The following is a 22,294-nucleotide window of genomic DNA, read 5'->3' as shown; positions in this document are numbered from 1 at the left end:
ATGGTGTATTACTGTAGTATATTGTTATAGTGTAATACTGTAGTATACTGTAGTGGTATAGCGTAATACTGTAGTATATTGAAGTTTTATAGTGTTATACTGTAGTATATTGTAGTGTTATAGTGTAGTGTTATAGTGTTATATTGTAGTGTGTTGAAGTGTTAGTGTTATACTGTAGTATATTGAAGTGTTATACTATTATACTGTAGTATAGTGTAGTGTTATGGTGTAGTACTGAAGTATAGTGTAGTGTTATAGTGTTATATTGTAGTGTGTTGAAGTGTTACAGTGTTATGCTGTAGTATTGTGTAGTGTTACAGTGTTATACTATAGTATATTGAAGTTTTAGTGTTATACTGTAGTATAGTGTAGTGGTATAGCGTAATACTCTAGTATATTGAAGTTTTATAGTGTTACACTGCAGTATAGTGTAGTGTAATAGTGTTATACTGCAGTATAGTGTAGTGTTATGGTGTAATACTGTAGTGTAGTGGAGTGTTACAGTGTTATACTGTAGTATATTGAAGTGTTATAGTATTATACTGAAGTATAGTATGGTGTAGCACTGAAGTATAGTGTAGTGTTATAGTGTTATACTGCAGTATAGTGTAGTGTCATAGTGTAATACTGTAGTATAGTGTAGTGTAATAGTGTTATACTGTAGTGTAGTGTTACAGTGTAATACTCTAGTATACTGTAGTGTAATACTGTTATACTGTAGTATAGTGTACTGTTACAGTGTTATACTGTGTTACAGTGTTATGCTGTAGTATTATGTAGTGTTATAGTGTAGGATATTGTAGTGTTATAGTGTGGTACTGTAGTATAGTGTGGTGTAATAGTGTAGTGTTATAGTGTTACACTGTAGTATAGTGTAGTGGTATGGTGTAATGCTGTAGAATAGTGTAGTGTTATAGTGGAATACTGTAGTATAGTGTAGTGTAATAGTGTTATACTGCAGTATAGTGTAGTGTCATAGTGTAATACTGTAGTATAGTGTAGTGTAATAGTGTTATACTGTAGTGTAGTGTTACAGTGTAATACTCTAGTATACTGCAGTGTAATACTGTTATACTGTAGTATAGTGTACTGTTACGGTGTTATACTGTAGTATAGTGTAGTGTAATAGTTTTATACTGCAGTATAGTGTAGTGGTATGGTGTAATACTGTTGTATAGTGTAGTGTTATAGTGTTATACTACAGTATAGTGTAGTGTAATAGTGTTATACTACAGTATAGTGTAGTGGTATGGGGTAATACTGTAGTATAGTGTAGTGTAATAATGTCATACTGTAGTATTGTGTAGTGTACCAGTGTTATACTGTAGTATAGTGTAGTGTGCCAGTGATATACTGCAGTATAGTGTAGTGTTATGATGTAATACTGTAGTGTAGTGTAGTGTTACAGTGTTATACTGTAGTATATTGAAGTGTTATAGTATTATACTGTAGTATAGTATGGTGTAGTACTGAAGTATAGTGTAGTGTTATAGTGTTATATTGTAGTGTGTTGAAGTGTTAGTGTTATGCTGTAGTATTATGTAGTGTTATAGTGTAGTATATTGTAGTGTTATAGTGTGGTACTGTAGTATAATGTGGTGTAATAGTGTAGTGTTATAGTGTTACGCTGTAGTATAGTGTAGTGGTATGGTGTAATACTGTAGAATAGTGTAGTGTTATAGTGGAATACTGTAGTATAGTGTAGTGTAATAGTGTTATACTGCAGTATAGTGTAGTGTCATAGTGTAATACTGTAGTATAGTGTAGTGTAATAGTGTTATACTGCAGTATAGTGTAGTGGTATGGTGTAATACTGTAGTATAGTGTCGTGTAATAGTGTTATACTACAGTATAGTGTAGTGGTATGGTGTAATACTGTAGTATAGTGTAGTGTAATAGTGTTATACTACAGTATAGTGTAGTGTTGCAGTGTAATACTGTAGTATAGTGTAGTGTAATAGTGTTATACTGCAGTATAGTGTATTGTTACAGTGTAATACTGTAGTATATTGAAGTGTTACAGTGTTATACTGTAGTATAGTGTAGTGGTATGGTGTAATACTGTAGTATAGTGTAGTGTAGTAGTTTTATACTGCAGTATAGTGTAGTGGTATGGTGTAAAACTGTAGTATAGTGTAGTGTAATCGTTTTATACTGCAGTATAGTGTAGTGTCATAGTGTAATACTGTAGTATAGTGTAGTGTAATAGTGTTATACTGCAGTATAGTGTAGTGTAATAGTGTAATACTGTAGTATAGTGCAGTGTAATAGTGTTATACTGCAGTATAGTGTAGTGGTATGGTGTAATACTGTAGTATAGTGTAGTGTAATAGTGTTATACTACAGTATAGTGTAGTGGTATGGTGTAATACTGTAGTATAGTGTAGTGTAATAGTGTTATACTACAGTATAGTGTAGTGTTGCAGTGTAATACTGTAGTATAGTGTAGTGTAATAGTGTTATACTGCAGTATAGTGTAGTGTTACAGTGTAATACTGTAGTATATTGAAGTGTTACAGTGTTATACTGTAGTATAGTGTAGTGGTATGGTGTAATACTGTAGTATAGTGTAGTGTAGTAGTTTTATACTGCAGTATAGTGTAGTGGTATGGTGTAATACTGTAGTATAGTGTAGTGTAATCGTGTTATACTGCAGTATAGTGTAGTGTCATAGTGTAATACTGTAGTATAGTGTAATAGTGTTATACTGCAGTATAGTGTAGTGTTACAGTGTAATACTGTAGTATATTGTAGTGTAACACTGTTATACTGTAGTATAGTGTACTGTTACAGTGTTATACTGTAGTATAGTGTAGTGTAATAGTTTTATACTGCAGTATAGTGTAGTGGTATGGTGTAATACTGTTGTATAGTGTAGTGTTATAGTGTTATACTACAGTATAGTGTAGTGTAATAGTGTTATACTATAGTATAGTGTAGTTGTATGGGGTAATACTGTAGTATAGTGTAGTGTAATAGTGTTATACTGTAGTATTGTGTAGTGTACCAGTGTTATACTGTAGTATAGTGTAGTGTACCAGTGTTATACTGTAGTATAGTGTAGTGTAATAGTGTTATACCACAGTATAGTGTAGTGGTATGGTGTAATACTGTAGTATAGTGTAGTGTAATAGTGTTATACTACAGTATAGTGTAGTGTTACAGTGTAATATTGTAGTATATTGAAGTGTTATAGTGTAATACTGTAGTATAGTGTAGTGTAATAGTTTTATACTGCGGTATAGTGTAGTGGTATGGTGTAATACTGTAGTATAGTGTAGCGTAATAGTGTTATACTACAGTATAGTGTAGTGTTACAGTGTAATACTGTAGTATATTGAAGTGGTATAGTGTAATACTGTAGTATAGTGTAGTGTAATAGTGTTATTCTGCAGTATAGTGTAGTGTCATAGTGTAATACTGTAGTATAGTGTAGTGTAATAGTGTTATACTGCAGTATAGTGTAGTGTTACAGTGTAATACTGTAGTATACTGTAGTGTAATACTGTTATACTGTAGTATAGTGTACCTTTACAGTGTTATACTGTAGTATAGTGTAGTGTAATAGTTTTATACTGCAGTATAGTGTGGTGGTATGGTGTAATACTGTTGTATAGTGTAGTGTTATAGTGTTATACTACAGTATAGTGTAGTGTAATAGTGTTATACTACAGTATGGTGTAGTGGTATGGGGTAATACTGTAGTATAGTGTAGTGTTATAGTGTTATACTACAGTATAGTGTAGTGTAATAGTGTTATACAACAGCATAGTGTAGTGGTATGGTGTAATACTGTAATATAGTGTAGTGTACCAGTGTTATACTGTAGTGTAGTGTAGTGTACCAGTGATATACTGTAGTATAGTGTAGTGTTATAGTGTTATACTACAGTATAGTGTAGTGTAATAGTGTTATACTGTAGTATAGTGTAGTGTAATAGTGTTATTCTGCAGTATAGTGTAGTGTTATAGTGTTATACTACAGTATAGTGTAGTGTAATAGTGTTATACTGTTGTATAGTGTAGTGTTATAGTGTTATACTACAGTATAGTGTAGTGTTATAGTGTTATACTGTTGTATAGTGTAGTGTTATAGTGTTATACTACAGTATAGTGTAGTGTAATAGTGTTATACTGTAGTATAGTGTAGTGTAATAGTGTTATACTGCAGTATAGTGTAGTGTTATAGTGTTATACTGCAGTATAGTGTAGTGTTATAGTGTTATACTACAGTATAGTGTAGTGTAATAGTGTTATACTACAGTATAGTGTAGTGGTATGGTGTAATACTGTAGTATAGTGTAGTGTTACAGTGTTATGCTGCTGTATATTGAAGTGTATTATACTGTAATATATAGTTTTATAATTTAATATTGTATTGATTTATTATGGGTCTTTCAGGAGATACTTGTGATTACGTATAAGATACGCCTGCATATGGAAGGAGAAAGTCAAAGTGAACATTGTAGCCTGTTGTTATTATTAGATGACAGTATTTTGGGTTAAATTAAATTGCATTTTTGCTTGATCACCCTTGTTGTACAGCACTGTGGAGCGTTTTATTTCATTTCAATTCCAGCCCGGAAGCCATTACGGGAACAGGGAAAAAGCGGAAAACATTTAAGAGAAAACAACACAGAACAGCCTAGAAGTCTTATCTCAGCTGTGTGAGTGTTGAGTGAGTCACTCTTCACGTGAATTCCAGCTTCCAGCTGAAGTAATCAAACTCATTCAGGGGTGCTGAGGTCTGGACTCTGGGGCGGTCAGTCAATCGTCCAGCTTCTCTGTTTGATGTGTCCATCTCCTTTTCTCAGCGAGGTTCTTCTCGATCAGCTACACGTCCTTTCAGACCCACAGCACTGAGTGGTCTTCTCACAGTGGAAGGATGGACAGAAACACCTGTGGATGTTTTCAGATCTGAAGCAGCTTGATCTTCTCCTCTCTCTCAGACATCAAAGCTTTCAGTGCTGCTTATCTGATGGGGGCAGGTCTGGGGTCCACCAGCTCTTCCAGATGGTTTTTAGGAGACACATGTTCTCTGTAGCTTGTAATCAGTTTTGGAAACACCTGTGCTTTTATTTCTTTTTCTTTTTTGACTATAAATGAAATAAATGAGTGGAGGCCACTGACTCCTGTTCATTACCGTGTCAGCCAACGCCCATGTTTGCTTTGTGAGGATGATGTTCAGTGAGTGGTGGAAGGCTGCAGCCCTGTTTAACAAGCATGAACAAAGTAAAGAACAAAGGCTCTGCTCGTGCTGCTATAGAATGTTCTAAAGCCAGACAACACATGCAGGACTCGGAGTGTAGACTGAAAGGAAGCTTCTTTTCGACGTTTAAATAATAGTTCTGCGATATCACGACTCAGTTCAGGCCTAGATGTGAGTTCAGATCTTCACTGTGCTGAGCTTCACCTGCTCGTAATCACACTGGATCACACTACCGTATTATTATCTACTATAAATCACATCAGATAGTTTCTCCTGTCGGTCTGGTCTTCACCCTGTTCCTCTGATCTGAGAGTGTAGTAAGAATAGTAAGAGAAGAGTGTGTGTGTGTGTGTGTGTGTGTGTGTAGTGGGTGGTGGAATGTTAGCAGAGTGTGTGCTGTATGCAGGGTGTGTGGGCAGGTTGTCCTGATTGGCTGAGACAGTGAGTGGGCGGAGAATGGAATGAATGGGTTGCAGTGTTGGCCAATCACAGTGGTGGCCTTTAGAACATGTGTGTGTGTGTTTGTCTGTGTTGGCGATGTTCTTGCAGGAACGTGCACCCCATGTTCTCCCTGGAGACAGAACTCAGCACGTACTCCGTCACTGAGGGGGGCTCCTGATAAACCCCCATACAGACAGGAGTTGCCACAGAGACCTGTGACTGTTACCACTGAGACACCTAATTGTCGGTTTCCATGGAAACATACTGCTGCGTGTTGTCATGAAGACGTGCCACAGGGATACGGGACTGCCTGTGCTGCCACGGTGAACTGTGGCTGTTGTCACAGAGACTTGGGACTGACTATTGCCACGGAGACAAATGATTGTGTGCTGCTAAGGAAACACCACGTAGATGCAAAGTTGTGCCTCACAGTGGAGACACGACTGACTGTATGTTGGCATGGACACGTGACTCTGTGTTGCTTCTGGGATTCATTACCTTGTGTTTCCAAGGGAATATGTCACCTTGCTGTCATGTAGACATTACGGTGTTGCCATGGAGATACCTCACTTTGTGTTGCTACGGAGACACGTGACTTCACGTCGCCTCGGAGATCCACCACTACGGAAATGTGTGACTGTGTTGCCTCAGAGACGGGTCACCGTTCTCTGCCACGGAGACGCGTGATGGAGGGTTGCCGTGGGGACGCGTGATGGTGTTGCTCAGCGTTGGAGTTTGCTCTGGTTTATGATTATGTGAGATTCCTCACCGGCTGTAAACGGTGAAAAGGAGAACATTTCACCCCAGATTGGGCTGATCCTCCTCACTGGCACAACCGGCAGCTGGATAAGCATTAGCACTGGAGCATAGTGTGGGATTATGGGAGCGTGAGGAGGAAGGAGGTCTCGTGACGGAGATTTGGGGGACGCTGCTGAGCCCGGGGGGACGCTGATTACACCGGAGGACTATACACAATACACAATGCTCGCTCGCCCTTGCTCGCTCTAATCGCACATCTGCTTACACTCTGCCTTGTTTCCTCTTCTTTCTCTCACTCTTTCTTTCTTAGTTTTTTTTAGTCTCACTGGTTTGAAATCCAGTTCCGCTTTGGCTTTATTGGTGTGATGGCATGTAGTTACACTTTTAGAAAGAATCACTGACATAATGAGGACATAGTCGGAGCAGGGCTGCCGAAAGAAGTTGGCCTGTGAGGACGTTTGGCCGGCCAGACAGTTAACCCTCCACTCCCTCAGCCAATGAGGGAACACGTATCTTTATACAGGGTCTAATTCCTTCAACATATGACATTATATGATGAAGTGTAGGATGTTCTGTTACCCATTAACACCGTACCTCTCTTACTGTAAGGCAGATGTAACACATATGAGGCAGTCGGTTTAGAGCCCTCAGGTATCCGTTTACTGGGTTTAAAGGCGAGGCGGTGTGGCTGCATGTAAAGAAACTTTACTGTCAACTACGCAAAGTAAAGGCAGGAATGTAGGATGCAGCATAAGTTGTACGCTGTATTTACATTGTCTACCCTCTGAAATCGTGTGACGTTTGTCTGAACTTTCTGAACAATCAATAGAAACTGTTAACACATTCAGAAGATGGAGATAAATACATAAAACTCACATCAAGCCCTGCGTTTCCTACGTCTGGACCAACCAGCCAATCAGACTACAGGCTACACCTTAAAGATTCAACGCTTCAAATCCCCCCGAACGGGATACAGCAGTCGATCTGAAAAGCTACTGTATCCAAAACACAGTTTGTTATTACGTTAGTCTGTTTAGGCTGCTTTGGGGCTCAAAGCTGGTCTACAGCTCTGAACTTTCACTCTGGACACCAGAACCTGTTTGTGTTGCAGTGACGCCCCCAAAAGGCCCCTGAAACCCTGAAAACTGGGGATCTGCAGCCCCCTCAGCACTACAGAAGCCCCCGTAGAGGGCTAAAGGAGTTGATAGTTAGTTGCAATTTTGAAGCCCACCACAAGCATTACAATTTGGACCCTCGCAGCAGAAAGTCTGGGCACCCCTGATTTAGACATTTAGGAAGTCTCGGTTTCAGATTTAGTGGAATCAGCTGGTTTCGCACCTTCAGCCCGCGGTGGAAGCCAGTGTGGTTTTCTGTCGACTGTCTCGGGGGCCGTTCGTTTGTGCGCACTCACTCTCTTCCTGTGGCTTCGAGACGACACGAGCGCCGCGGCTCAGGAGGTTGCAGCCGTTCGCGGCTTCCTGTTGATGTAACTTCTTGTCCGCTCTGAGTGTGACTCAGTCGTTTCCTGCCATGTTTGGTAGTGTGAGAAAGCTGGTGTCCCTGTTTGAGACCCGGAAACAGCCCCGCCCACTTCCCCTCCCTCCATCGCACTCTTCTCCTTCCCTCTCTGCATCGCTCCCTGCTTCACACTCTTCTCAAAGCTCCACCCCCAGCCCAACCCCCTCCTCTAACACTCCACAAGCCCCACCCACCCCCAGATCATCCTCTCCGGTTCTGAAAGCAGGGCCTGCCAGTGAACCGCGCCCCCGTCCCGCATCAGGAGCCGCCCCCTCAACCTGGTCCAGACCTCCGTGCACTCCTCCCATCCCACGTTCTCTCCTCGGCAGAGAGAGAGGGAGCGATGGAGGAAGGCAGGAGGTTGTGTTGAGAGGGAACGGAACTGGGCGGAGGGTTCCGCCGGTTAGGCTGCGTGACTCGTGGCCAATCGGAAGGGTTAACTGCTTTGAGGAAAACTTCCTCTTATCTGTCGCTACAGCAAACAAAGACTCCGCCGGCTGTGATCGGCGTCCTCCAGCGTTTGACAGGGGTGGGCTGAGGCTGGAGCGCTTCACTTCACGGCCTGTTAGTTATCCCTCGGTGACCCCTGATTGGGCCTGTATTGCCTTCACCATCAGGTCCACCTCTGCACCCAAATCCGCCTCCACCTCAAGACCCAAATCCACCTCCACCACACCTAAATCCACCACAGGTCCAAAATCTATCTCTGCCATAGGAGCCAAATCCACCACCATCTCAAGACCCAAATCCACCTCCACCACAGAACCAACACCAACCATCAGCTCTATCACAGGAACCAAATCTTCTGCCATGAGACCAGAATATACCTCCACCGCTGGACCCAAATCTGCCTCCACCACAGCACCAACTACCAGCTCCACCAAAAGGCCCAAATCCATCTGCACCACAGGACCTACCTTTAAGTCCATCCCGGGCCCCAAAAATACCGCTACCACAGTGCCTCCTACCAGCTACCTCACAGCACCAAAATTCAGCTCCATCACCAGTTCCATCACAAAACCCACATCCACCTCCACCACAGCATCCAAATGCTCCTCCATCACAAGACCCCCTACAGGTGTTGTAGACACTTCAGCAGGATCTGGATGTAGTGGATCCAAACTCAGCTCCACCATAGGAACTGAAAATCTCACTGACATCATCTCCACTTCTGAGCCCTCCAGTATTTCCACTGGATGTACTGCTAGCTCCACGACAGGGACTGATGTTAGCTCCACCAGAGGGACTGCTAGCAGTGCTGCTAGCTGCACTATAGTTGCAGCTGGTAAGTCCATGAGAGGGACTAACGCTAGCTGTGCTATAGGGTTTGCTCCCAATCAGCCGATCCAAGGCCCGTATGTGGGACCTCCAGGGAATGTTCCTCAGCGCTGTAGCCCAAACAAACTCAGCGAGGTGCTCTTGTCTTCTGGATATCCTGAAAAACACATCCCGCCTGGTGTGTGTTGTGGTTCAGTCCCTGCTGGGGGCCCTTTACTGGTTTCCAGAGCTAATAAGAGCCTGTCTGAAGGCCGGTGTCAGATGCCTCGGTGTCCAGAACAGCTGCGTAGTGCCTCCTGGTCAACAGACGCCAGTGTAGCGCCCAATAACAGTAAGGGGCAGGGAAAGGGGGCGTGGCTCAAACAGGGACTCCGCCCCTCTGATGCCGCCTTCTTCTCGCTGCTGCTGTTCTTGCGCAGGTAAACATGGTGGGGTCAGCATCCGTTATTCCAGTCGTGGCTATTGGGGGTCGCACTGCAGTGGTGGGCTCACGTTTTCAGCTCCTCCTTTAACTTGTGGAGGTATTTCTGACTGTTTGGTGTGGCTTATTCTGGGTTTAGCTTGTCTGCCTTGTGTGTGCTTTGCCGGCAGGACTGGCAGCAGTGATGTGAGCCGTGAGCTGCGGCCACATTTCAGAACAGTAAGGTCCTTGTCGCGGGGCTGTTCTGCACTGGGTTGCTTTCGTCGCGCAGGGAGCAGAAACGCTCTGTTTGTTTACAGTCTGAACTCCAGAAAACATGCTGCATATCTGTGGATGCCGTGCACTGCAGTGCTGACGCGGTGGCTGTGCTGACCTGAGAGCAGGTCTGCTGTGGCTTTGGTCAAACGCTTGGTTTTCTACACAGCAACTTCCATCGGCTCTGCCAGAGAACAGCGCACAGACACCGCTCAGCACTGGGCCGCATGTTCCGTCTGAAGACCTGGAAACCAGGACTAAATCCTTCAGAATCAGCATTACAGACCACAGAGTAACAGGGCAGTAACCCAGCGTCACCGGACCGGCCTGCCACAGGGTCATCACTCACCGCACATCGGTCTGAATATCCGCCCGATCCGATCGTCTTTAAATGATTATCTGGCGTTAATGACAGGATTCTGATATTGTTGCATCAGCACTGCATTTATAACAGATCAGAGAAATAAAACAGCAATAACAGGTGTTATTAACAGATTGGTAACACTGTTAATAATAATAATAAGAAGAAAAGCAGTAGTGGTGATGGTTATTGCTGTTATTATTAAACATGATAAACAGGCAGCGGTTGGGCTGCAGGGCCGTCTTTCATACAGCGACCGTAATCAGAATAACTCAGTAATGAACTCGTTCTCCTCGGAGTAAGCGTGATGGATGTGATGGGTGTGATGGATGTGATGGACGTGATGGGTGTGATGGACGTGATGGGTGTGATGGATGTGATGGGTGTGATGGACGTGATGGACGTGATGGACGTGATGGACGTGATGGGTGTGATGGACGTGATGGGTGTGATGGATGTGATGGACGTGATGGGTGTGATGGGTGTGATGGTTGTGATGGACGTGATGGGTGTGATGGACGTGATGGACGTGATGGACGTGATGGGTGTGATGGACGTGATGGGTGTGATGGATGTGATGGACGTGATGGGTGTGATGGGTGTGATGGTTGTGATGGACGTGATGGGTGTGATGGACGTGATGGACGTGATGGACGTGATGGGCGTGATGGACGTGATGGGCGTGATGGGCGTGATGGACGTGATGGGCGTGATGGACGTGATGGGCGTGATGGGTGTGATGGACGTGATGGGTGTGATGGACGTGATGGGTGTGATGGACGTGATGGGTGTGATGGACGTGATGGACGTGATGGGTGTGATGGACGTGATGGGTGTGATGGACGTGATGGGTGTGATGGACGTGATGGACGTGATGGGCGTGATGGACGTGATGGGTGTGATGGACGTGATGGGTGTGATGGACGTGATGGACGTGATGGGTGTGATGGACGTGATGGACGTGATGGGCGTGATGGGTGGATGTCTCCTGTAATAGTTGTAAGAATGTCTGTAATGAGAGTGAGTAATGATTAGTGAGTAATGATTAATCAGTGATGATGAATGATTAATGAGTGATGATTAATGATTAATGAGTGATGATTAATGAGTGATGATTAATGATTAATGAGTGATGATTAATGATTAATGAGTAATGATTAATGAGTGATGATTAATGAGTGATGATTAATGAGTGATGATTAATAATTAATGAGTGATGATTAATGAGTAATGAGTGATGATTGAGTAATGATTAATGATCTGTGGTGAGCAGTGAGTCTGATCTGATCTGTCTGATCTTCTCACCCCTGTTCTCTCCCTGCAGTGGATCCAGTGGCAGCATGATCGCCATTGACAACAAGATCGAGCAGGCCATGGTGAGTGTGTGTGTGTGTGATTCTGTGTGTGTGTGTGTGTGTGTGTGTGTCTGATTCTATGTGTGTGTGTGTGTGTGTGTGTGTGTGTGTGTGTGTTCTCTCAGCTGTGTGTAGAATGCAGTGCTGTACATTGTAACACAGTGACTCAGCTGTACGAGCTAAAAGTGGAACAGTAGTTTCAGTACTTTCTTTTGTGTGTGTTCGTGTGTGTGTGTGTGTCTGATTCTATGTGTGTGTGTGTGTGTGTGTGTGTGTGTGTCTGATTCTATGTGTGTGTTTGTGTGTGTGTCCGATTCTATATGTGTGTGTGTGTGTGTGTGTGTGTGTGTGTGTTTGGGGATGTGTGTGTGTGTGTGTCTAATTTTATGTGTGTGTTCGTGTGTGTGTCTGATTCTATGTGTGTGTGTGTGTGTGTGTGTGTGTGTGTGTGTGTGTGTGTGTTTGTGTGTGTGTCCGATTCTATGTGTGTGTGTGTGTGTGTTTGGGGATGTGTGTGTGTGTGTCTAATTTTGTGTGTGTGTGTGTGTGTGTGTGTGTGTGTGTGTGTGTGTGTGTGTGTGTGTGTGTAGGACCTGGTGAAAGCCCACCTGATGCTGGCGGTGAGAGAGGAGGTGGAAGTTCTGCGGGAGCAGATAAAGGAGCTGTCTGAGAGGAACGCTCAGTTAGAGAGAGAGAACTACATCCTGCGTGCCCTTAAGGACCCACACTGAGGCATGATGGGAAATGGAGTCTTTACTACAGACGGCCTGCAGTTAAAAGAATGGAGAGACTACAAGAGAAGACTGTTAAAGGACTCTGAGAGCAGAGAACTGTAGAGTGATATTCACTGTTCACAGTGCCACACACACACATATACTGACACACACATATACACAAACACACACACTCTCACATATACACACACATACACATATACACAAACACACACAGGCATACATACACACACACATACTGTCACACACATACTGACACACACACACACATATACACAAACACACACTCTCACATATACACAAACACACACACACACACACACATATACACAAACACACACAGGCATACATATACACACACACATACTGACACACATATACACAAACACACACACTCTCACTTACACACACACACACACACAAACACACACAGACACTCTCACATATACACAAACACACACACATATACACAAACACACAGACACTCTCACATATACACAAACACACACACACATATACACAAACACACACAGACACTCTCACATATACACAAACACACACACACATATACACAAACACACACACACACACATATACACACACATACTGACACACACATACACAAACACACACATACTGACACACATATACACAAACACACACAGACACTCTCACATATACGCACACACACACACACACACAAACACACAGAGACATACATACACACACTCACACTCACATATAGACAAACACACACACTCTCACACACACTCACATATACACAAACACACACACACACACTCACATATTCACACACACACCCACACTCACATATACACAAACACACACACACACACACACACACACACTCACACAGACACACAGTAGAGTTTAGTGTTAAACTTTGTGAAACTGCGTTTTAATGAAAGGTTTTTAAAGCCGTGATTTTTTAAGAAGACTTTCTGATGAAACTTCATGAATTAACCGTTTCTAGCAGTAACGATGAGACTCTAAACGTTTGCTCCTTTATTGCTTATTTATTGCTGCCAGAGCGTTTTCACAATTCTGTAGATTCTCTCGTGAAGGGGAACTCCACCAACTGCACCAGAATTTCCTGCATCATTAACTGGTTAAGATGGAAACAGAGCGGTTCTGAGCGGTTCTCTGTTCTAGATAAACTGACCGAGTCAGAGCCGTTCACAGTGGTGGTGATGGGAACCAGACGTTCCCCTCTAAAAGCTCCTCACAGTGGTGGTGATGGGAACCAGACGTTCCCCTCTAAAAGCTCCTCACAGTGGTGGTGATAGGAACCAGACGTCCCCCTCTAAAAGCTCCTCACAGTGGTGGTGATAGGAACCAGACGTCCCCCTCTAAAAGCTCCTCACAGTGGTGGTGATGGGAACCAGACGTCCCTCTAAAAGCTCCTACAGAAAGTTCCTACATGAGCTGGTTCTGAATTCACTGCCTGATGACTGAGACGCTGTTTTATGAGAGTTTAGAGAACTTCAACTCCATTCATGGTGGAGGGAGACATGCAGGGCGCTGTGCGGCAAAATAGTCCCCAAAGAAAACTCATTATTCCAGATTTTCCACTATTTTCCATCATCAGCATTCCATATAAGCTCAGAAGACTGGTGTAGGTTCTCTGGTGGGGGGGAGACGTGCAGGGCTGCGCGGCAGAGGAAACTCCTCACTGTAGATGTTATGATCATCACATGCAGTGACGCCGAACGTCCGAGTGCGCGTTCTGTCCTGAATCAGCGGAACAGCTTCAGTGAATTTTCCAAACATTACCACAGGCCTGCGTCCGGAGACGGCTGGTCTCGTTGCCGTGGTGACAGGCGATCCCAGCTTCTCTTCAGCTCTGTTGTTTTTTCAGTTTTAAATAATCATAAAATCGATGTTGGGTCAGACTTTTGGACCCCACTGTGTCCCCAGTAGCAAGAACACAGTGGCCAGTGCCGGCCGCGGATTTGTCTCAGTCGTTTTTAGTGTTCGTCTTAGTTTATTTTCCAAAATAAAAGTCTGAGCATTTCAGATCTGTTTAATCTGGAGACCTAGTTAGGACCAGCAGTGGGCGGCGGTCCTTGTAAAGCCAGCGAGCCGATATGGGCTTGAGTCTGGGTTAAAAATCTCTCTGGTGGTTCTGGATGGTAAATAAAGTGTCTGTATCTGTGTTGTCGTCATGGCGACGCCTGGTTCCCATCACCACCACTGTGAAGACGTCCGAACCGGTTCACAGCGAACCCTCTGAACCTCTGACTGCACCTCACACCGTGGATATTTGAGAAATTGGGTGGAGCCGCCCTGTTTGAAGTCTGAGTGAGAGAGCGAATAAACGAGGAACTGGTTACAGCGTTAAAGACGTTCAGTTACTGCTTTGGTCCTGTCACGTCTTAGGAGTGTGTGTGTGTGTGTGTGTGTGTGTGTGTGTGTGTGTGTGTGTGTGTGTGTGTGTGTGTTGATTCTCCCACTATAAATCACAATCACAGCTCTGTTGTTGTTTTTGTTGCTGTTGTGCTTCTGTTCTCACTATGGTTACGGCCGTGCCTTAGTCGCCACGGCAACACCTTTGCCATCCTCCCCAGTGGTACAGAGAGTGCTACATGTAGGTACTTCGCTTATACAGAGCAAACCTCTCTCTCTCTCTCTCTCTCTCTCTCTCTCTCTCTCTCTCTCTCTCTCTCTCTCTCTCCCTGTCTCTCTCTCTCTCTCCCTGTCTCTCTCTCTCTCCCTGTCTCTCTCTCTCACTCTCTCTCTCTCTCTCTCTCTCTCTCTCTCTCTCTCTCCCTGTCTCTCTCTCTCTCTCCCTGTCTCTCTCTCTCTCCCTGTCTCTCTCTCTCTGTCTCTCTCTCTCTCTCTCTCTCTCTCTCTCTCTCTCTCTCTGTCTCTCTCTCTCTCCCTGTCTCTCTCTGTCTCTCTCTCTCTCTCTCTCTCCCTGTCTCTCTCTCCCTGTCTCTCTCTCTCTCTCCCTGTCTCTCTCTCTCTGTCTCTCTCTCTCTCCCTGTCTCTCTCTCCCTGTCTCTCTCTCTCTGTCTCTCTCTCTGTCTCTCTCTCTCTCTCTCTCTGTCTCTCTCTCTCCCTGTCTCTCTCTCCCTGTCTCTCTCTCTCTCTCTCTGTCTCTCTCTCTCTGTCTCTCTCTCTCTCCCTGTCTCTCTCTCTCTGTCTCTCTCTCTCTCTCTCTCTCTCTCTCTCTCTCTCTCTCTCTCTCTCTCTCTCTCTCTCTCTCTCTCTCTCTGTCTCTCTCTCACTCTCTCTGTCTCTCTCTCTCTCTGTCTCTCTCCCTGTCTCTCTCTCTCCCTGTCTCTCTCTCTCTGTCTCTCTCTCACTCTCTCTGTCTCTCTCTCTCTCTGTCTCTCTCTCACTCTCTCTCTCCCTGTCTCTCTCTCTCTCTCTCTCTGTCTCTCTCTCTCTCTCTCTGTCTCTCTCTGTCTCCCTCTCTGCCTCTCTCTCACTCTCTCTCTCCCTGTCTCTCTCTCTCCCTGTCTCTCTCTCTCTCTCCCTCTCGTTTATTTTCAGTGTGCTGGGTTAATGACTGAGGGATCTGTATGGATGGAATAAAGTAACTTATCTAATAAATAACTTCTACTACTCGCCTGTTTCTGCTCTTATTATTGAAGATATTGATCATTATTATTGATGGCTGCGTTGTAATACCGGTGATGTACACACTGTCCGCTTGGGTTTTATATACGGGGTTATATGACGGGGGGAACGCGCTGACCCACGCTCATGTCTGAGCGATGTGTGTGTTTGTATAATTTTCTCGTTCCACCTTAAATGGAAACAGGAAGCTGGTGAAAAGGAAGCCGACAGGGTTTATTTTATCTGTGTGTGTTAATATCAGAAGTGATTCACTCACTGAGGGACTTGCTGATGTGAGTCTGAGTCGTGGCTGATTTAATGCAGGGACCCTTCGTCTCTCAATACGAACGATGCTGACCACAAGCGGATCTGGACCTCTCCAACATGGCGGCTGCTCAGACGCCTCAGAGACCAACAGACATCGTGGCATCTCGGTATGTAAATCTATGGCTGTAGCTGGTCATCCTGACTCTGTCCACGTCTTTCCTAAACCAGTAACACCAGTGACAGTGACTCCAGAGACAGTGACTCCAGTGAGAGTGACTCGAGTGACGGTGACTCCAGAGACAGTGACTCCAGTGACGGTGTCGACAGTGACTCCAGTGACTGTGACACCAGAGACGATGACTCCAGTGACGGTGACTCCAGTGACTGTGACACCAGAGACGGTGACTCCAGTGACGGTGACTCCACTGACGGTGACTCCACTGACGGTGACTCCAGAGACGGTGACTCCACTGACGGTGACTCCACTGACGGTGACTCCACTGACGGTGACTCCAGAGACAGTGACTCCACTGACGGTGACTCCACTGACGGTGACTCCAGAGACGGTGACTCCACTGACGGTGACTCCACTGACGGTGACTCCAGAGACATTCTGGTTAAAACAGGATTCTGTAAACTGGCTGACTCATTTTTGGTCAGGTGACCTTGTGTGTTTAAAATCTTTAATAAAAATGTTATTTACGGCATTATTTTGACAAACATTTCGTTACCCAGTCATTAAAGCCCAAAACACCAGTGACACATAGACGTTCTGTCCTGCCTGATAAACAAAATTATTAATAAATGAATAAAATGTAGTGAGGGAGTCTGACTCGCCTCCTCAGGCCTCGAGATGCTTCCTCTCTGATGAGCCTCGACCCAAAGAGGCAGTTTAATAGAGCTGAAAATACTGCGTTCAAATACAAAACAAGAGTCCTGATGAGAGTCCTCCACAGTCTCTGAGACCAGTAAATTCTTTACATAACATTTTAAATATTTTTAAATGTATTGTAAAGTTAATGATGTAAAAAGTAAACATGAATCTGTTTCATATTAAAAATGGTTGAAGGCTGGTTTGGTGCTGAGCTGTTTTCCGGATGCAGAGCGACTGTGAAATAATCAGAGAATCGTGAGATAAAAGTCTCACTGGGTCTCAGGTCGACTGTGTGAATGTACATACTGACGTTTAGAGCTGTGCCCAATGTGTTGAGCTTCTCTTTAAGCCCTGAAACCTCTGAGACACGGGACCCAGTCCAGATGGGGCCCACCTGCAGTCCAGCCACTTCACCTGCCTGTATCTACACTCACTGTCCACTCTATCAGCTCCACTGACCGTTCAGTTCCCCTCTGTAGTTCTACAGTTACAGACTGTAGTCCATCTGTTTCTCTGATACTCTGTTACCCTGTTCTTCAGTGGTCAGGACCCCCATGGACCCTCACAGAGCAGGTGCTGTTTGGGTGGTGGGTCATTCTCAGCACTGCAGTAACACACTGGTGGTGTGTTAGTGTGTGTTGTGCTGGTCTGAGTGGATCAGACACAGCAGTGCTGCTGGAGTTTTTAAACACCTCAGTGTCGCTGCTGGACTGAGAACCAAAAATATCCAGCCAACAGGGTCCTGAGGGCAGCGGCCTGTGGGCAGCGGCCTGTGGGCAGCGTCCTGTGGGCAGCGGCCTGCGGGCAGCGTCCTGCGGGCAGCGTCCTGCGGGCAGCGTCCTGTGACCACTGATGAAGGACTAGAGGATGACCTCAGTGTCGCTGCTGGACTGAGAACCAAAAATATCCAGCCAACAGGGTCCTGAGGGCAGCATCCTGTGGGCGGCGTCCTGTGGGCGGCGTCCTGTGGGCAGTGTCCTGTGGGCGGCGTCCTGTGGGCAGCGTCCTGTGGGCGGCGTCCTGTGACCACTGATGAAGGACTAGAGGATGACCAACACAAACTGTGCAGCAGCAGATGAGCTGTCGTCTCTGACTTTACATCTACAAGGTGGACTGACAGGGTAGGAGTGTCTAATAGAGTGGACAGTGAGTGGACACAGTGTTTAAACACTCCAGCAGCACCGCTGCGTCTGATCCGCAGATTAAACGAGGCTGTATGTTTAACCTGTCATGGTCACATGTCTTCCTGCTGCAGTCAGTACTTCTTCTTTCACACCCGCAGGTCAGGCCTGGTGTCTGAGACGCTGTCGGGCTCTGAGTAATAACAAAGCACCAACAGCGAAACGGGCGATTATGAACCGTTTAGATGCTGAAGGTTTTATAAAAACTGGTTTTGTATAATATCATGCAGAGGAACCGGGATCTGCGCAGGTGGACTCCCTCTGTGGGAACTGCACACCACACATCTATGGTCAAAGCCTGTTACCATGGCAACAAAATAGAAGGCCGCTTCCCCAAAACACTTTGCTCAAAAGTTTTATGTTTCTATTTATTATGTCATGAAATCATGCGCACCTCATAATTTTATTTAACCCCTTAAATGGCCAGCGCCCGACAGCAGTGTGTGAACCCCCCGGTATTCGGGGGTTCCGTGCTGGTTTAACACCGCGGTGTACAGCTCCGGTCCTGGAGGGCCGTGTCCAGCAGTTTGGAGGTTTCCCTGCTCAAACACAACCTGGCAATTTAAAGACAGGTGTGATCAGGTGTGTTTGAGCAGGTAAATCACCAAAGTGCTGGACACTGGCCCTCCAGGACCGCAGTTGTGCACCCCTGGTTTAACAGTTCTCCTCCTGTAGGGTCTCTGTTCTAGTGCGGTTCAGCCAGAGTGATATAGACAGACAGACAGACACAGTGATATAGACAGACAGACAGACAGACACAGTGATATAGACAGACAGACAGACAGACAGACAGAGTGATATAGACAGACAGACAGACAGACAGACAGACACAGTGATATAGACAGACAGACAGACAGACAGACAGAGTGATATAGACAGACAGACAGACAGATATAGTGATATAGACAGACAGACAGACAGACAGACAGACAGACACAGTGATATAGACAGACAGACAGACAGACAGACACAGTGATATAGACAGACAGACAGACAGACAGACAGAGTGATATAGACAGACAGACAGACAGACAGACACAGTGATATAGACAGACAGACAGACAGACAGAGTGATATAGACAGACAGACAGACAGATATAGTGATATAGACAGACAGACAGACACAGTGATATAGACAGACAGACAGCCAGACAGACAGACACAGTGATATAGACAGACAGACAGACAGACACAGTGATATAGACAGACAGACAGACACAGTGATATAGACAGACAGACAGACAGACAGACAGAGTGATATAGACAGACAGACAGACACAGTGATATAGACAGACAGACAGCCAGACAGAGTGATATAGACAGACAGACAGACAGAGTGATATAGACAGACAGACAGACAGGTATAGTGATACAGACAGACAGACAGATATAGTGATATAGACAGACAGACAGACAGACAGACAGGTATAGTGATATAGACAGACAGACAGACAGACACAGTGATATAGACAGACAGACAGACAGACAGAGTGATATAGACAGACAGACAGACAGACACAGTGATATAGACAGACAGACAGACAGACAGACACAGTGATATAGACAGACAGACAGACAGACAGAGTGATATAGACAGACAGACAGACAGGTATAGTGATACAGACAGACAGACAGATATAGTGATATAGACAGACAGACAGACAGGTATAGTGATATAGACAGACAGACAGACAGACAGACAGGTATAGTGATACAGACAGACAGACAGATATAGTGATATAGACAGACAGACAGGTATAGTGATATAGACAGACAGACAGACAGGTATAGTGATATAGACAGACAGACAGACAGACAGATATAGTGATATAGACAGACAGACAGACAGACAGACAGGTATAGTGATACAGACAGACAGACAGACAGACAGATATAGTGATATAGACAGACAGACAGACAGGTATAGTGATATAGACAGACAGACAGACAGGTATAGTGATATAGACAGACAGACAGACAGACAGATATAGTGATATAGACAGACAGACAGACAGACAGACAGACAGGTATAGTGATACAGACAGACAGACAGACAGATATAGTGATATAGACAGACAGACAGACAGGTATAGTGATATAGACAGACAGACAGACAGGTATAGTGATACAGACAGACAGACAGACAGACAGTTATAGTGATATAGACAGACAGACAGGTATAGTGATATAGACAGACAGACAGACAGACAGACACAGTGATATAGACAGACAGACAGACAGACAGACACAGTGATATAGACAGACAGACAGACAGACAGACAGACACAGTGATATAGACAGACAGACAGACAGGTATAGTGATACAGACAGACAGACAGATATAGTGATATAGACAGACAGACAGACAGACAGACAGGTATAGTGATATAGACAGACAGACAGACAGACACAGTGATATAGACAGACAGTCAGACAGACAGACAGACAGAGTGATATAGACAGACAGACAGACAGACACAGTGATATAGACAGACAGACAGACAGACAGACACAGTGATATAGACAGACAGACAGACAGACACAGTAATATAGACAGACAGACAGATATAGTGATACAGACAGACAGACAGACAGACAGACAGAGTGATATAGACAGACAGACAGACAGGTATAGTGATACAGACAGACAGACAGATATAGTGATATAGACAGACAGACAGATATAGTGATATAGACAGACAGACAGACAGGTATAGTGATATAGACAGACAGACAGACAGGTATAGTGATATAGACAGACAGACAGACAGACAGGTATAGTGATACAGACAGACAGACAGACAGATATAGTGATATAGACAGACAGACAGACAGGTATAGTGATATAGACAGACAGACAGACAGATATAGTGATATAGACAGACAGACAGACAGACAGACAGACAGGTATAGTGATACAGACAGACAGACAGACAGACAGATATAGTGATATAGACAGACAGACAGACAGGTATAGTGATATAGACAGACAGACAGACAGAGTGATATAGACAGACAGACAGACAGGTATAGTGATACAGACAGACAGACAGATATAGTGATATAGACAGACAGACAGACAGGTATAGTGATATAGACAGACAGACAGACAGGTATAGTGATATAGACAGACAGACAGACAGACAGACAGGTATAGTGATACAGACAGACAGACAGACAGATATAGTGATATAGACAGACAGACAGACAGGTATAGTGATATAGACAGACAGACAGACAGACAGATATAGTGATATAGACAGACAGACAGACAGGTATAGTGATACAGACAGACAGACAGACAGACAGATATAGTGATATAGACAGACAGACAGACAGATATAGTGATATAGACAGACAGACAGACAGACAGACAGGTATAGTGAGACAGACAGACAGATAGACAGATATAGTGATATAGACAGACAGACAGGTATAGTGATATAGACAGACAGACAGACACAGTGATATAGACAGACAGACAGACAGACAGACAGACAGACAGACACAGTGATATAGACAGACAGACAGACAGACACAGTGATATAGACAGACAGACAGCCAGACAGAGTGATATAGACAGACAGACAGACAGACAGACAGAGTGATATAGACAGACAGACAGACAGGTATAGTGATACAGACAGACAGACAGATATAGTGATATAGACAGACAGACAGACAGACAGACAGACAGGTATAGTGATATAGACAGACAGACAGACAGACACAGTGATATAGACAGACAGACAGACAGACAGAGTGATATAGACAGACAGACAGACAGACAGACACAGTGATATAGACAGACAGACAGACACAGTGATATAGACAGACAGACAGACAGACACAGTGATATAGACAAACAGACAGACAGACAGAGTGATATAGACAGACAGACAGACAGACAGAGTGATATAGACAGACAGACAGACAGACAGGTATAGTGATACAGACAGACAGACAGATATAGTGATATAGACAGACAGACAGACAGGTATAGTGATATAGACAGACAGACAGACAGACAGGTATAGTGATATAGACAGACAGACAG

The 22,294-nt window shown here is 44.5% G+C and overlaps 1 protein-coding gene across 2 annotated transcripts in view; it reads left to right on the top strand.

The window, feature by feature from the left end:
* Nucleotides 1–12,574, top strand: part of zgc:153012 (uncharacterized protein LOC777626 homolog) — a 30,912-nt gene extending 18,338 nt beyond the window's left edge. The window contains exons 4-5 of one of the 2 annotated variants that reach the window (XM_017681978.2): nt 11,566–11,617; nt 12,187–12,574. In XM_017681978.2, the coding sequence (XP_017537467.1) occupies nt 11,566–11,617; nt 12,187–12,327 (193 nt within the window). In that variant the 3' untranslated portion in view covers nt 12,328–12,574. Of the gene's footprint in view, nt 1–11,565; nt 11,618–12,186 lie in introns of those variants that run through there. The other variant, XM_037541112.1, reaches the window with a different exon arrangement.
* Nucleotides 12,575–22,294: the final 9,720 nt, after the last annotated feature.

This window comes from Pygocentrus nattereri, chromosome 9, assembly GCF_015220715.1.
Source record: "Pygocentrus nattereri isolate fPygNat1 chromosome 9, fPygNat1.pri, whole genome shotgun sequence".
Classification (NCBI taxonomy): domain Eukaryota; kingdom Metazoa; phylum Chordata; class Actinopteri; order Characiformes; family Serrasalmidae; genus Pygocentrus; species Pygocentrus nattereri.
The sequence above is the reverse complement of the archived record's forward strand: the minus strand, read 5'-3'. Positions and strand labels throughout refer to the sequence as shown.